Here is a 17,750-nt window from a genome sequence, read left to right on the forward strand (position 1 = left end):
GAGTGATGGTGGTGGGACTGTCAGTTAGTGGAACCTGTGCAGCCTATACCTCTGTTGGGTAAGGTGGAGAAGTTGACACCGTCGGATGTAAATGTCAGGGGAGGTCCATCAACATGCCAGCCACCTAGAATGGTGAGATGTGCAGTGTGAGCTCGGATTATCTCCATCCATGGCGAAAAGTGTTGGCCCATTAGATTCGCGTTTGTCTTGAAGCAGTGGTATAATGGGTTCCCATGCTGTAAGGCACGCAATTGTCCCTTGCATGGTGTTAGCAGTCCTGTGGGTGTCTCAGCCGATGCCCTGCGTAGGGAGGCTGCAGGGGTGCAGGTGCCACTTGCCCTCCATTGCTGGCGCTGCAGAGGTTAAAATCTTCAGTTGCTTGTGCCGCTGGGCCCCCGCGGGGACTCGTGTGTGGTCGTCACCGCTTCGGTCTGCCTTGTCGTCCCGAGTGGGAGTTCTGGAGCTGGTGTGTGCCGCTTGGAGAGGTGCCCCGGTGCTCTGCTGCGCGGTTCCCTGGATTGTAGCTGGAACGTGTAGGGGTTGAGATGCTCCGTATCGAGCGCCAGCTGCCATTCCAAGTGAGTCTTTTACATGGGTGGCTGGTTTAGCGGTCCCGCTCTCAGGGGTGTGGGGGCAAGCACTGGTGCCTGGGCTACAGGACTTCCTTACCCGCTCGTGGGATCGCTGGTTTGTGTGTGGCCCAGTGGCTTTTCTGGACGCCCGTGGTGGATGCCTGTAATGGCGGCGTCTGCTTGCTGGGCGAATCCATGTGGCCACTGTTTTCACCGCAAGGTGGAAGGCTATCCCGCGTTTGTGCAGCATAGTCCATAGGCCCGCGCAGAGCCTATCGAAGACCCCCAGGGGGTCCGTGGGTGGTTGGGCGTGTGTGCCCCGCTTCTTGGGCCTTTGCTGGGCGGCCATCTTTGGCTGCTTTACAGTGGCTTGGTGCGTCCGTGTAGGTTGCGTATCGGGTAACTGGGCACCGGTATCAAGACAATGTCGAGGGACCACTGGTGCTTCGGTAGTGATCTCAGTGGGGACCGGGATATCCCCCACCGGTCCAAAGGGGGGGGTGACAGGGCGCCAAGGAGGTCTATTCAGGGTGTTCGGCACCCGGCTGGAGATCGGCCGCCTCTCCTAGGCCGGAGGCCTGCTACCCCGGTAGGTAACTCGGTCGGACTGTAGACAAAGCTGGTTCCTGCGGAGATTTTTGGGCTACTTAATGTCTCCTCTTGGTTACTTGTGGTCTGTTCTTGGTGTAGAGCTTTTTGCAGGGTTTTATTCCCGTTGAATTTGCTATTTCACGCTTTTTTTTGCAGGAGCTCCAAGCAAACACGTCTGGCCTGTTTGAGAGTCAGGCCCCGCCCCATACTGCAATATATTAAGTAGCTTGGATCAGGATTGTTTTACTGGCTGGCTAGCTATTGCCAAGTGGCAAAGCCATTCACTAGGTTGGTGACAGGTGGCCCTGCTAGCTGCCAAGTGGCTTGTGAGGCTCTATTTTTTGGCGTGAGGGTATTCGTGGCCACCGAACGTTGTGGCGGGGTGTTGGCCTCTCGATGAAATTTAAATCATGAGATAGATTGGGTGTGACAAATGAGGCCCTCTTTATGCCACTGTGCTTACTATGTTTTGGCCCAGGGGGCGTAATACATCATGCGTGGAGGATGGGTGTTGGCCTCGTGGGACCACTAACTCCAAGGCAGAGATGCCAGAAACATATCATCTATTGGTCACTTGGTCACCTAGATCCCTATGAGCCAGTAAAACTATATTTCGGGGGAGCCATGGTGGCTAAAAACGTACCTGAATTTGTATAAGAGTTCATGTAGTTTTGTATGGTATGGTTGTAACCTGTAACTGAAATGTACAGTATCCCATAAAGGATGCAGAGAGGGGAAAGAGAGGTCTATAACCTACGAAAAGAACCTTAACTGACAAATGGGTGCGAGGTCTGAAAAGCAAATGATGCTCCGAATTGATAACCTGTAAAAGAATATGATTTGATAAGACATAAGGAAATGGATGTTAGCAAGACATTGTGTATACCACCGTACCCCCCCATGTCCAGCCCGATGGCGTCCCAGAAAGCCACAGGACCAAATATCCGCAGACGGGAACTGTAGTGTTAAACCATGCAATCATATTTAGGGAAATCTCAAAATATGATTAGACATAACACAAATATGTTTTGTAAGCAAAACCGTATACTGTGCAGAAATGCATATGTACATATAGACCGTGTGGCCCAAGGCTTATCGTCTATCGGAACTCATCTAATATGCCACATCGAAGGTAATACCTGTTTGTGGCATTATGATCAGATTGAGGAAATTTTACCGCTACATAACTGTAAAATAATGATATCCGTATAGTAGGTGCCTATAAATGTACTACCCAGAACCTAGAACAAGACATTATATTCTTAATCCAAAATCTATAAATGCTTTCAATGAAATGCCTAAACGAGGTGCCGAATTAACCTGTGGCAGGTTGCCCATTACAGGGCATATGAACACATGTTGTAAAGGCATAGTGATGCCAGGAGTAGGAAATATGCGTATCCCGAGTTTCAGGGTGGCGGTGCGGGTTGTGTTGGGATTAATGCGGGTGAAGGTACGATGTGAATCGTAGACATGTTGGTGATGAGATGGTAGAGAACCCGATAGTTAAGAATAATCATCTAGTTTATGAAATGGTGAAAAGAACAAACTGTATATAAACACTTATAAAACATCATATAATACATATGCACCGAGCCCAATAAAACAAGGTGTTGGAAGACAGAATCAAAACGGGAACAGAGGCCTCTAGAATGCCACAGCCGTTGAACAGACTAGCGGCCATGATGGCCGTACATAATAGATAGGAAAAGACAGGAGATACATTTAAAAAGATCTGCACCTGGAATGCTTAGGAGGATGATAAATACTTATGCATACACAGCTGGCATGGAAGATTATGGTTGAACGCAACAGGAAATGCTTGAATAATGCTAGAATACCTTGGTAATATTAGCATCAGATATAAAACTTCATTGCTTGTGGGGTGGGGGGGAGGGTGAGCGGCGGTGGGGGCCTCGGGGGGGGAGGCAAATAGGTCCCCCCCCTATTGTTATTTATGGCCCCCACCCGCCGCACAGGGGTGAGGACAATAGGTCCCCTCGCCCTTATTGTTATTTAGGGCCCCCAACTGCCGCTCAGGGGCCCTAAATAACAATAGGAATACCTCCAGTGGCCGTCACTCAGACGGCCACCAGAGGGACTTCCTATCATGCAGGAAGTATCCCAGGACAGAACGTATCCCAGGACAGAATCCAGGATCCTCCACAGACTCTCACCCTGCAGAGTGTAACCCATGTTAACCTAATAAGGGTCTCTAAATAACCCAAACCCACCTTTCGACTATTAGTTTCAGTTTTCTCTTAGTTTTTTTGTTAGTTTATGGGAGGGGGACCTCACATAAAATGCCCCACACAGCAAAGAACATCCAAGGCTGCCACAGGGTCTATACAAATCTCATATTATACCTGATTGACTACACGCTGCCTTCATTCGTGCTGACCATTGTTTTTATTGTTTCTCATTTTTGCTGGACTAATTTTCTCTGAGATGGTTTATCATGGCGGGGAGCATAAGAGAGTGGGAGAGCGGGCACAGCACCGCGTGAACTATGACTATAAGTTGTCGATGAGAGCCTTGTGTGCATTAAATTTCCATCATATTTTTTATAATTTTTATAGTAAATTATATGGTTTGATGAAAATAATGGTATCTTTAGAATGACCATTGTTTCAGATTTAGGATTCCGATTAGGATTAGGGTCATCCCTTACCAAATACACCAGACACCAGTGGGGGAATCCTTCTAACACCATTGCTAAAGTTGGGATTGAGATTTAGGATTAAGGTTATGATTACGGTATGGATTAGGATTGTGGTGAGGTTTATGATCAGATTTAGGGTTATATTTGGAAATAGATTTTGGTTTAGGATTAGGGATTTAGATTGGGATTAAGATTGCTACTTTCCATAGATTATACATATGGGGGTATATTTGTACTCAGAAAATGTTGCTAAGTACAGCTAAGATAATTTTAATAAAATAAGCATAAAAAATACTATGTGTATGTAAAAATTTTAAAATAAAAATAATTTACCACCAACTTTGAAACAAAATGGAAACAAAATGTCACTTCAATAAAGCTTATAATATTTTATGTGAGAGTCCCCATGGTGTCCACTTTTGCAAATGGTATGCATCGGTAGCGTAATTTAAATATATGCCCCAAAATTAACCCAAGACCCATCATCCATTTGCCATTTATTTAAAAAACTGTGCTAGGCTGGATATAATTTTAGCCCTCTATTTTCACAAAAACCTGACTTAGGTATACAAAGGGTGTAATTTTGTACTCCGGAAATATAGCTGAGAATAATTTAGTGATTTTTATTACAGTAGCATATATCAAATTTCCAAAATTAACCACTAAAATGCAACGTGTGTACAAAAATGCAAAAATCAAACAATACGATAAAATTTTTAAGAAATTGGTGCTAAAATAACTGTATAAAAAAGCCCTAAATATACCATATAACAGCCCGCTGTGTCTTTCACAAATGGTATGCATTTATGGCGTAATTTAAACTGTCAAACTGCTACATTGCTCTAAAATGAGTCATAGACACATCAATCCATCTATCAAAATCCTAATTGTAAAAACTGTAATGGTCAGGACTTGTGGGGTAATTTCAACAGTCAAACTCCTACAATGCCCCAAAATTAGACTTGCACCCATCCAATTCTTGGATCAAAATTATCACTGTGGAAACTGAAATGGTCAGGTCTCTTTTATGGCACTGTAACTTCACAGGATAGGGGCAAAGGCATAGATTGGGGATATCATTTACTCCATACATGTGGCTGAACACGATATGGGGTTTTCTACAGCAATAGTAACATCAGGTTTACAAAATACACATTAAAAAACCTTGTGTGGGAAGCTGAACTCCAACAGACATTAGACAGTGGAGAATGGCAAGACATATGGGAGGCAGCAACTAGGTCCTCTATATGCATCATCCACTAAGAACAGTGTTATAAAACGCTGATGAGACGGTACACCACCCCAGTTACACTCCACAGAATGAGCAAAACACCCTCAGACCTATGCTGGAGAGGATGTGGGGAAAAAAGGCACCTACCTACACATGTGGTGGGCTTGTCCAAAAGTTACCCAATACTGGGATAACGTAGCTAGACTTCTTACAGAAGTATTGAAAAAAACAATTCATCTATCATTGAATATGTTCCCCTTTTTCTCTCATTTTATGTAGTTTTGCACTGTTTTCTTATGTACTGACATTTGGTTTTTGATTATAACCATGTATCTATTATCTACATTAACAGGTTTATTATGTTAATATCAATACACTCTGAGACTATGGCCATTACCAGCATTGGCTGGTTTACTATGTTTATTGCACTATGTTGCCTCGAGATTATTATGTGTATATCACATAGAGTAATTCTGAAAATATGGTTGTCATCTATACTGACTAGTTTATTTTGTATATTGTACTATGTTGCTTTGGAAGTATAACATTTGGATATGTATATAGATATAGTGACTGGCATTGTGACATTCATGCAGGGTGTTGATATTCATATTCAACATGTTTGTTACAATTATGTCCTTTTGCTTGTCGAATTTCATGCATTTTATTCTGTATTAATTTTATTTTATAGTTCCATATTAGATTATTTTCACGGCAGATTTTCGCCGTTGTCTGTCCGTTTTAACCTATCTCTATGGCGACATTTTGCCAGGTGTGTATTTTTCTCTATGACTTAGATCTTTACGCATGCGCTTAAAGGTGCTGGTCCTTCATAAGCACATAGAACTCTTTTTACGATCACGCATGCGCCATTCAGACGGATGGACGTTACAGGAAGTATGCTTTTGCGTTCCAGTGTGGAACGCATGCCGCCGGTGAATGACATTGAGGAAGATTGAATTGGATATAAAAGCTCTTTCCCACTCGAATCGACATATATCCCTGAAGAAGTCCTTCACTTACCACGGACGAAACGCGTTGGATATTGAACTTTTCGGACTGTTTCTTGCTTTTATTTGTTTTATTATCATTTATTGTTCCTGTACTCTGCTGCTCCTATTGGATCTGTGTCCGGTATTTCCACTCTGCCTGCCAGTTCCACTGAGAGTGGAGACATGCTTACCACTACTGAATGTTTGTAAGTGTAACCATTAAATTCCTTTTTGATATTTTTATACATACTTCACCATGTATGGCTCTTTTTTCCCATTTCTTTAAAGACACCTTTATATTTGGATCAACTATCAAGTCCAATACTACATATACCCCAAGGGGGTGAGAGGCCTGCTTTACACTTCTGTTTGTGAGTGCATTACTTACTCCTTATCTTATTAATATACTTTTATTGTGTTACGCTTCTTATATACACTTTTTATCATTTCAGATTTTATTATATTCTTATATAGAATATTCCAATTTTGGATATATTCCTCAGGTTGTATTTCAATTCTATGTGAAGGTGGTTTCCACTTTTTTGCTACTAAAAAAACAATACAACCTGACCCCTGGACCTGTCTATTAGCTAAACCGATTGACAACCTCCCTAACTGGGAACAAAAGCTTTTGAACAAAATCAACCTGGCTGCCAGACGTGCCTTGGCGCAAACATGGCTCTTGGTGGACACCCCACACATGGACAGAGTAACTAGCAATTTCAAAGAGGCTTTCCTTATGGACAAGCTCACGGCACAGGTGCGTGGCACGTACTCACACTTTCTTAATGTGTGGGAGGACTATGTCAACTCCTAAGCCCTGAATTAACACACCACCCAAGAGACAAGGGCTCCGTCTTTCCCCCGCCTCCCCACTCAACCTCTTTACTTTCCTACTGAACTACCTTATGCCGCCCTGTACGGCAAACATTAGACGACCTCGACAACTGTGCTCTAGAGGTCTCACCATGAAATCTGATAGCGCTACTAAAGCGTCTAAGCATAGACATGTATAATGCCTGGAGATTGAGGGCCAATGTCACAACCCTACAAGAAACCTTTGTACCTATGAACAAGGCCCTCCCCCGCCATTAAGACTACTGTACAGGAGGACTGTCCTTCCCTTTCATGCCACTATCCTTCTCTCCTCTCTTCTGTATTTGATAGATCTTGTTGTTTTCAATGATGTTAAAAAACAAAAAACGTGACAGAACATGATCATACCTGCAATTTAAAATACAAGCCTGTAACAACACGCTAAAAAAACCTTGTGTGTGTGTTAAAAATCTAAAAAAAAACCACAGTTTTACTACAATATTTAGCAGAGATTGGCGGCGAAATGAAAAAAGTGTGTAAATAACCGGTGATGTCTGCTTTATATACATATATACTTTTCTGCAGCAATTTTGTTTTCTGTGATGGCTATTAAGCTTACAAGACATACATACCAAGTTTTGGCTCCACATTACAATTGTATTTTACTCCTTGTATTTTGTGACCTGTAACTTTCAAAATACGCTGAAATCCTAGACATATTATGTACTCGGAAAATCAGAACAACTAATTGAATTTATTTTGAATTACTTTCCTTAAGCTGCACTTATTTACACGTTGTTATTGCCTAAACTATGACATTTTTTTAATTTTAAATAAGAATTGATATATGTATATGCCACATCTGATTAAAGCCATTTTTATCATATAAAAATGGTATATAATATGTATTGGTGCAATAGATTTAAAAAAAAAAAAAATGCAAACTGAGGTTGAACACAAACAGCAAAAAATGCAAAAATTGCTTGTAGAGCAAGTCCAGTTTTTGAAGTTGCATCCTTAAGGGGTTAATTCTCCTAGTTCTGAACCAAAACAAAACCTAGAATTTGAGCTATACGTCTATTCATCCATAAATTACCTTTTTCATATTAAGTGCACCCATACTTATTATATATTATTATAATAATAATTTTGTAATTTTGTTTAGGAGAAATAGGGCTTTAATTTCACATCAAATATTTATATATGAAACCATTTACTGTATATACTCTAGTATAAGCCGACCCGAATATAAGCCGCGGCCCCTAATTTTACCCCAGAAAACTGGGAAAACTTATTGACTCAAGTATAAGACTAGGGTGGGAAATGCAGCAGCTACTGGTAAATTTCTAAATAAAATTAGATCCTAAAAAAATTATATCAATTGAATATTTATTTACAGTGTGTGTGTATATAATGAATAAAGTGTGTGTTTGTATAAATGCAGTGTGTGTATGAGTACAGTGTATGAGTGCATTGTGTGTGTATATGAGTGCAGTGTGTGATGCAGTGTTTGTGTGTGTGTGTGTGTGTGTGTGTGTGTATATGAGTGCAGTGTGTGTGTTTGTGTGTGTGTTGCAGAGCCTTGGTTTATAAATAAGTTTTTTATTTTCTGTTTGCATCAAAATAATTATCTCAAGGGATACAGAATGAATAAAAGGGGGGGGGGGAGAACAGGGTTAACATTGCAGTTTTTTCTTTTACATTGTTTATATATCTGACTTGTCTGCAATTTTGACCTCTTACCCATTCGACCATACTTCCAGCTTAGGCGCCTCTGCGCGTTCTCTATATATCCCCTGAAATACGGTCGTAGGTATGATATATACCAATATTAGAACAATGAAAACTATTTACAAGTGTTATTTACATCCTATGGTTCTTACGTCTGTGTGTCCAGGTCTCTAGTGTTGGCTGCTCTATGGGGGCTGGTCCCTATGGCTTTCTTTGTTTCACTGTTTGGGGTCTCGTACGTCCGTTTATCTCATGTCTGTGTCATTGTCTTCTGGATTTTGTATTTTGTATGTTTCCCCGCCCTCAAGGGGGTTCATGGTTGCTATTCTGATCTCTTGAGTGGGAATTGGCTAGATAAGTGTGCCATAATGTGTATGAGTCCGCACTTATACGGCTCCTTTGACCCTGTGGTCCTGTGAATTTTTCATAGGCCACGTTTATTATTATTACTTTTTAATTACCGTATATACTCGAGTATAAGCCGACCCGAATATAAGCCGAGGCCCCTAATTTTACCCCCAAAAACTGGGAAAACGTATTGACTCGAGTATAAGACTAGGGTGGGAAATGCAGTAGCTACTGGTAAATTTCTAAATAAAATTAGATCCTAAAAAATTTATATTAATTGAATATTTATTTACAGTGTGTGTATATAATGAGTGCAGTGTGTGTGTGTAGCTGAGCCTTGGTGGGGGGTGGGCAATTTTATTATATTTTTTATTATTTTAATTTTTTATTATTGTTTTTTTTAATTTTATTTAATTTTTTTTCGTCCCCCCTCCCTGCTTAATTCATGGCAGGGAGGGGGGCTCTCCTTCCCTGGTGGTCCAGTGGCATTGGCAGTTAAGTGGGGGGAGGGGGGCTGGCAGAGAGTTTACTTACCTCTCCTGCAGCTCCTGTCAGCTCCCTTCTCCTCCGCGCCGGCCCGTGCAGCTCTTCTGTCAGCTCACAGTGTAAGTCTCGCGAGAGCCGCACTATGACCCCGCGGCTCTCGCGAGACTTACACTGGGAGCTGACCAAGGTGCTGAACGGACCGGCGCGGAGGAGAAGGGAGCTGACAGGAGCTGCAGGAGAGGTAAGTAAACGCTCTGCAGCCCCCACAGCCCCCTGTCTGTATTATGGCAATGCAAATTGGCATAATACAGACACTGACTTGAGTACAAGCCGAGTTGGGGTTTTTCAGCACAAAAAATGTACTGAAAAACTCGGCTTATACTCGAGTATATACGGTATTATTATTTATTTTTTTTTTATATATTATTATTTATTTTATCACTCACTGGTGGTCCAGTGGCATTGGCCTGTCAGCTCCCTTCTCCTCCGCGCCGGTCCGGTCAGCTCCCTCTGCAAGTCCCAGTGTAAGTCTCGCGGCCGCGCTATGACCCCGCGGCTCTCGCGAGACTTACACTGGGAGCTGACAGGGGAACTGACCGGACCGGCGCGGAGGAGGAGGGAGCTGACAGGAGCTGCAGGAGAGGTAAGTAAACACTCTCTGCCAGCCCCCTCCTACACAGCCCCTTGTCTGTATTATGGCAATGTAAGTTGCCATAATACAGACATTGACTCGAGTAAAAGTCGAGTTGGGGTTTTTCAGCACAAAAAATGTGCCGAAAAACTCGACTTATACTCTAGTATATACGGTATATAAATAAAAGCTGAAAAAGAGAAACTAAAGTGTATTTTTAAAGTTCTGCTTTGGATATTAAAGCGGCACTGTCATGCCGAACTTACCTTTCTTTAATTGATTCCTCTTCTCTCCCACTCTCAGGATCTGTTCTTCATTTCTTCGTGTCTACTCTAGTTTTCTTTAAAACCTAAGTGAAGTAGGGACTATTTGTCTTATGGAGGTTTCCTACGCCTGACCATCTCTAACCAGCGGAGGAGCAAAGTGTGCTTAATTTCCGGTGGTCAGAGCAATTTTCCCACAATTCTCACCTTTCCTTCGTGTTCCCGCGAAGCCTCCTTTAATTTTTCCCAAACATCCTGTCATTTAGAAAGAACGCCCGCGAAACTACCGAATTGCGTCCTAACAGAATGAAAACTGTTTCTCCATTCGTGTTAGGACGCAATTCAGTACTTTGTTCGGATCAGAATTTCATTCGAATGAATGACACTCCAATCTTATTCGTGCCACGGCTTCATCTTGCAGCCGCTTAGTAGTTAACTCCCTAATTCCCACAGTATCAGGGAGCGATCTACCAAAAGGCTGAAAGACATAAATTGGTCTTTCATCCAAATTTACTAATGCTAAGTAAAGATTACTTAGTATTAGTAAATTCTGCCCCTACTCGCTATACCGAGACCCACTTGCTTTTAAAGGAACACTATAGTCACCTAAATTACTTTAGCTAAATAAAGCAGTTTGTGTATAGATCATTCCCCTGCAATTTCACTGCTCAATTCACTGTCATTTAGGAGTTAAATAACTTTGTTTCTGTTTATGCAGCCCTAGCCACACCTCCCCTGGCTATGATTGACAGACCAAAACAACAAAGAAATGCACCTTATACACACACTTATATACAAGGATACTTATCAGTGGTAGGTAAATACAGCCTCCCTCAGATCGCTCCCAGCTAGCAATCAACTTGAACACAAAAATATACAAAACACAACGAGGGAACCGGCTGGTAGCCTAAAAAAAGATAAATACAAAGAAATATAGTGTAATACAGTTTTACAATATTGACATTGCGCAATATGAAATGCACTCACAGGATCTTGGACAGTTCAGGCATATATGGTGCCACCCCTGATGATGTGGGGGGCTGGGGGGGATCCCCTGGACACTTCCACCCAAAAAGCAGGACTCCGGGTGAAGGTATGAAAAAAGCGGCTTTAATTTGGATAAAAGTATATAAAATAATTACAAATAGAGGTCCCTATTTGTATTTATTTTATATACTTTTATCCAAATTAAAGCCGCTTTTTTCATACCTTCACCCGGAGTCCTGCTTTTTGGGTGGAAGTGTCCAGGGGATCCCCCCCAGCCCTCCACATCATCAGGGGTGGCACCATATATGCCTGAACTGTCCAAGATCCTGTGAGTGCATTTCATATTGCGCAATGTCAATATTGTAAAACTGTATTACACTATATTTCTTTGTATTTATCTTTATTTAGGCTACCAGCCGGTTCCCTCGTTGTGTTTTGTATATTCCTATGATTGACAGAGCCTGCATGAAAAAAAAACTGGTTTCACTTTCAAACAGATGTAATTTACGTTAAATAATTGTATCTCAATCTCTAAATTGAACTTTAATCACATACAGGAGGCTCTTGCAGGGTCTAGCAAGCTATTAACATAGCAGGGGATAAGAAAATCTTAATTAAACAGAACTTGCGAAAAAAGCCTAAATAGGGCTCTCTTTACAGGAAGTGTTTATGGAAGGCTGTGCAAGTCACATGCAGGGAGGTGTGACTACGGTTCATAAACAAAGGGATTTAACTCATAAATAGCAGAGGATTGAGCAGTGAGGCTGCAGGGGCATGTTCTATACACCAAAACTGCTTCATTAAGATAAAGTTGAGAGAAGGGGTGACCGTGTAGGGAGGGAGGGAGGAGAGAAGGGGTGACCGTGTAGGGAGGGAGGGAGGAGAGAAGGGGTGACCGTGTAGGGAGGGAGGGAGGAGAGAAGGGGTGACCGTGTAGGGAGGGAGGGAGGAGAGAAGGGGTGACCGTGTAGGGAGGGAGGGAGGAGAGAAGGGGTGACCGTGTAGGGAGGGAGGGAGGGAGGAGAGAAGGGGTGACCGTGTAGGGAGGGAGGGAGGGAGGAGAGAAGGGGTGACAGTGTAGGGAGGGAGGGAGGAGAGAAGGGGTGACAGTGTAGGGAGGGAGGGAGGAGAGAAGGGGTGACAGTGTAGGGAGGGAGGGAGGAGAGAAGGGGTGACAGTGTCTATTGGCGGATCTATCGGACAACCCAGACAGTCCGCCTGCAGCCAATCCGAATCCTGTGACTTGTCACCGCGATGACTTGACTCTGATTGGCTGCAGAGGGACTGCCTGGATTGTCAGGCAGGTCTTGCAATCTGAGCAGAGGGTAAATTATCAGGTGGGAGGTAGGACCAAATCATTAGGGGGTGCTATGCTGCGCTAAGCTGCGCTAAGCTGCGCTAACGATGTTAATGTCGTCCTTTTTTAGGACAAAAGAGCACCTAATTTCCAGGAGTTAAGTTGTGCAGCAGTGTCTGACCCAACATAGCTGCTCAGCCAGAGGAAAAAATAAATCTAAATACAGCTTTAGAAGAAAAAAAAAATCAGTTTCTCCAACCATCATAGCCACTACAGCAATTAATGAGCATCTGTCCATCAAAATGTGTGCATAATTATTAGCCAGCCTGGAATTCTTGTTCCAGGCTTGCTGATGACACCTCAATGATGCTGCCGGAGTCGTACTTACACCTCCAGCAGCAGAGGGGGTTTATTCCATATGTGCAGCATTTCAATGATCACTTCAAATTACTGAAGTGATCATGGTGCCCGTAGTAACCCTTTAAGTTTCATTAAATGTAATATAAGTTTTTAAAAATGAGAAGTAAAAATTTTATGACACTTTTCCTTTACCTCCACCAATTGCCAGAGATTGTGCTTTATAGGCAAAGAAATCACCTATTTATTGCCTTCTACTGACATCCTCATGATTCTCAGCTGGTTGAGACTCACTAATACTATGAAAATTAGTGTTGGTAAATACATGAAATATTAAATTCTAAAATAGTATTTGTATTTTATTTCCTTCAGCATACAGCCAGTGTATGGAGCTCAGCACCCACCGCTAGACCCTGTGCGCCTTAAGAGGTATATATATCCTTACCTGGTTGCTTGTTGTGTATATTCTATATATTCCATCTTTGCATATTTTATGTGTGTGTCTTTACACTTACCAGTATATATTTGGACAGTTCCTTGCATGAACGTTCCAGGGTGCCCCCATTTCATCCAAAGAGCAGAAAAGCCTCCAGTTTCCATGAATTTGCAAGGAATACAAGTGATGCCTGGAATATTGAAGAAGATGAGCGAGATGAGGCTCAACATCCGCCTTTTTATCAGACTCTCAACTCCAGGGTGGCTGAGGTGACTGCTGTGAAGGTCATTGAGAGTCACTTCAAACTTCAAGAAGAAAACCGCTGCCAAGCCTCTTCTGTTATAAAATCCATGAGTGAAGATCAGCTGCACAGGATAACTGCAGGTGAGGCCATGAGTATACCCAAAACAACTAAATCAACCAATGTGCTGTTTTCCTTACTGAATTTTATCTAACAACAAAGATATGTCAAGCAGTGGTAGTTACAGACCCATATATTTTATCATTGAATTGTAGGAGGCAAATCGTAATTTCAGGCAAACATTTTTTGCCTAACTAATGTTCAGGGAAAACCATTTGATGAGCAAGGACTACTTTCCTTGATGACTTCTAAGAGGCTTTTGGCGACCAAGGGCAACTTTCCTGGGGCGCTGGGTTTTCTAGGCTGCAATTGGCAAACAGGACTATTTTACTGAGGTACCTGGGTGTGTATTGGTGAGTAGGGGGCATTTTCCTGTCTAGCATCTATTGGAAAGCAGGGTCCACTTTCCCCACCTATTGGTCAACAGGAGCTACTGTCTTGGAACTCCTGGGGCATTTATTCGATAGAAGGGGCTAACCTCTTTGGATTCCTAGTCACTTAATTGCGAGCAGAGGGCCACGTTTTGAGCATATGTGGATGCTTATTGCTGAGGGCCACTTTCCTTGTGGGCTTTCTAGCTTGTTATCTGCAAGCAATGGACCACTTTTGAGGATACCTGGGTGCTTATTGCTAAGGTTACTTTCTGGGGTTGTCTTTGTGGCTATTGGTGTGAAGAGGCTATTTTTCTAGATTACCTGAGAAAGAAGAGACCACTTTCTAAGGTTACCTGGGTGGTTTTTTTTTTCCGTTTGTTTCTTAGGTAAATGACTGTGAAAACTGAAGGGAAAAAAATAAAGTGTAAGAATTGTACAAGACTGAAAAAAATGAATACTAGTTATAAAAGCTTTTGATGAGGCAAGACACACAATTTTGATGAGGCAAGACACACAATTTTGATGAGGCAAGACACACAATTGTTTGCCAAAATGTCGGATACTTCTCTTATTAATTCATAGGAGTAGTTCACTCTGATCAGACTGGCTTCCGTTAAGCTAAAGACCACACAACAAAACTACTAACTTGGCCAATGCTCTTTTCTTTGGTTTTCGGTGGATGCATATACCAGGCATGCTGTGGGCCCATATGATTAATCTGGGCTTGTACCCTATACTCTAATCCCAACACTTATGGGGTAAATAGACCACACTCCCTACCCTTTCCTGTCAATAAAGGTACTTGGTTGGAAAGCAGTCTGTCTCAACTTCTATTTGTTCTTTTAATGGAACTGTTCCTCCAAGGAATGAGAACAAACCCTAATATTGAAGGTGTATAGCCAGATGGCACATCTTTCAGATCCTGTACATCCACTTCTGCTCTTAACGAGGGAAATAAAAATGTTAATTTGTCTATCCTATGTCAAAATGACTTGTGATAAGAGGGACATTCTAAATACAACAACCCACTCACAGTTTGTAACTGACTTAGACAAATGTCCCCTTCCTATGGGGTGGTAAATAGGATAAAATACCTTGGGATACACAGCTAGCCCCCAGATTCAGGACTTTTACAATGCTATCTTCCGTCCTATACCAAAGCAGCTCTCTAGAGATTTGAAAACATGGAATCTACCTCACTTTCAGTGGTTTGGTTGAGCTAACATTTTAATTCTGAACTATTTTTAGTTCTTCTGTCAGTTTAATATATTGGATATTTATCCAAATCCCTTCTTTCACTTTGTGTTCCCTCTCCAAGACGATCGGTCCCTCATTTCTTATTCTATTTGGGTACACAACTTTATCACTTTCATGCTGTTAGATACTTGTCTCAAAATATGATTCAGTTAAAAATAGTGGAAATAGTTTATTCTAAAACTGCTGGTTACAAGTATAAAAACTTTGAAACCTGTAGCATTTTTATGTATGTACATACATGAATACCAAATGCAATAAAACATTTTACCAATATCTCCTTGGTAAACCAAAATGTAGCTCTGAGAATTCTTGAAAAAATATTGTTCTCCTCCCAAGGGAGGATACAGGCGCATACTGATACATGGGTACAGAGGCTGGTCACTAATTTCAGTCTGCTTTCAACAAATGCTTTTGTATTACTTAGTTGCCATTCTTACTGATCACTGCTACTTACTCCCACAACTTAAAGGGTCATTATAGTCACCAGAACTACAGCTTAAAGGGGCACTATATAAGCACCAAGACAACTTGAGTTCATTGAAGTGGTTTGTGTACAGTGTCCCTGGGCCCTTAACCCTGCAGTGGTAATTATTGCAGTTTTTAATAACTTTTTCTTGCCTTACTGAGGCTGGACATATTTATGCTATGCCTGAGGACATCCAGAGTAACTTGAAACCACATAGGAAAGTAGGAAAGCATTGTTTAATGCTTTCCTATGGGGGAAGTCCCCTCCTCCTCCCCCCCCTGACGTCAGCAGAGAAGGAGCGGAGGCGGAGCCGGAGCCTGAACCAGCACACAGGGTCCTTATCAGAGAAAAGGCACTGTTTACGTTTCTGCCTAAGGACACCTCCACACTCAGCATGGAGGCCCTGAACTTAACCAGTAGAGATGCGTTCAGTCAGTGCATCTCTAAGAGGAGATGCAGATTGATACAGAGTGTCGTTTTGCTGCACAGACATGATAGCGTACCAATGCTTTCCTATGGGAGTTTCTTTTTCAGCCAAAGTGGCGGAGTGTGGGTGGAGCCAGCAGCAACTGGACCGTGTGTTGCTGGGGAAAAGGTGAGTAAAATCATCTTTTTAACCGGGAACTATGTCAGGAATACCCTTTAAGTGCCCATGAATACCCTTTAAGTGTCCATGAAAGCCTATCAATAGATCCCCTTCCAATCCTTTGATCACCACACCACTACATTACATCCCAGGTTCTAACTGCCCTACTTTTCGTCTTGGTATTGCTGTACGGTCTCTTTGGCCATACTTGCAGTCAATTACATTTATGTGACAAAGATGCATGATAAGCTGCTATTTAGTAGCGATATTGTATGCCTTTGCAGCATGACTATCTTTTTGCCCCATACAATCTGTACAATTATTCTATGATTGTCACTAAGGTTCTTTGTTAAATTTATTTTGTATTTCTGTGCTCTGTACTCTGATATAACCTGAAAGCTAATGGTTGATTTGAGCTGAATCCCAGGATATATAAAGCAAAGCATAAAACCTAAAAACAGACATCAGACAGACATACTTTTAGGAGTAAACCTGTTTGTTTATGTGCCTATCTTCTTGGTCTAGTCTGATTTTCCAAATCAGCTCAACTCATACTGCTCTCAGTGGCTGACTAGGTAGTAAGATACAGACGGCAGTCCAGGAATACACTGTGTGATAAGGAGATCATAGGTAAGGAGCCAAATATTTCAAAACTGTAATGCCAAAATCTCTTAAACAAGCAAACAATTAAGTATTTAAACAATTGTTAGTGCTTACAGTGTTCCTTTACAATACAATGTCTCCATAAGCATCCTTGTTGTTTTATCCCCATGTGCAATAGATGACTTAATATTACGGAAATCTCTGCAGAAGCAACAGTCACTTCCACTTCGCCCTATTATCCCCCTTGTGGCCAGGATTTCTGATCAGAATGCGTCTGGTGCACCTCCAATGACTGTAAGAGAAAAAACACGACTTGAAAAGTTCAGGCAGCTGCTGTCCTGCTCCAACACTGATCTCGGTATGCTTTTACTTTTATTCTATTATCTATCTCTAAATAAGACACTAACCTAAATCAATAACTTACCTTATAAACAAAGGGTCATTTATAAAAAAAAAAAAAAAGTTCAAGATAATTTGGGAATTAGATTTTTTTTGTATGTCTATGGATTAAGAGCTGTATTTTGTTATACATATTTAACATGGAAAAATAAAAAGGAAAAACCCATTTCAAATTGATTTTAAAATTTGCAGTGTTATTTACTAAAGTGAAACTTGTTTGTAATTTTAAAGTAAATTTCAAATGTAAGACAAAGCAGCCAAACTAGGAGAAATTTTCCATTTTGGCTATTTTGGACTTAAATTT

At 41.7% G+C, this 17,750-nt stretch overlaps 1 protein-coding gene across 2 annotated transcripts in view; it reads left to right on the top strand.

Moving 5' to 3' along the window:
• The window catches only part of TBC1D22B (TBC1 domain family member 22B), an 86,073-nt gene that overhangs the window by 23,274 nt on the left and 45,049 nt on the right, over positions 1-17,750 (top strand). The window contains exons 2-4 of one of the 2 annotated variants that reach the window (XM_063453013.1): positions 13,337-13,393; positions 13,483-13,784; positions 17,226-17,405. In XM_063453013.1, the coding sequence (XP_063309083.1) occupies positions 13,337-13,393; positions 13,483-13,784; positions 17,226-17,405 (539 nt within the window). The remainder of the gene's footprint in view (positions 1-13,336; positions 13,394-13,482; positions 13,785-17,225; positions 17,406-17,750) is intronic. The other variant, XM_063453016.1, reaches the window with a different exon arrangement.

Source organism: Pelobates fuscus, chromosome 1, assembly GCF_036172605.1.
Source record: "Pelobates fuscus isolate aPelFus1 chromosome 1, aPelFus1.pri, whole genome shotgun sequence".
Taxonomy (NCBI): Eukaryota; Metazoa; Chordata; class Amphibia; order Anura; family Pelobatidae; genus Pelobates; species Pelobates fuscus.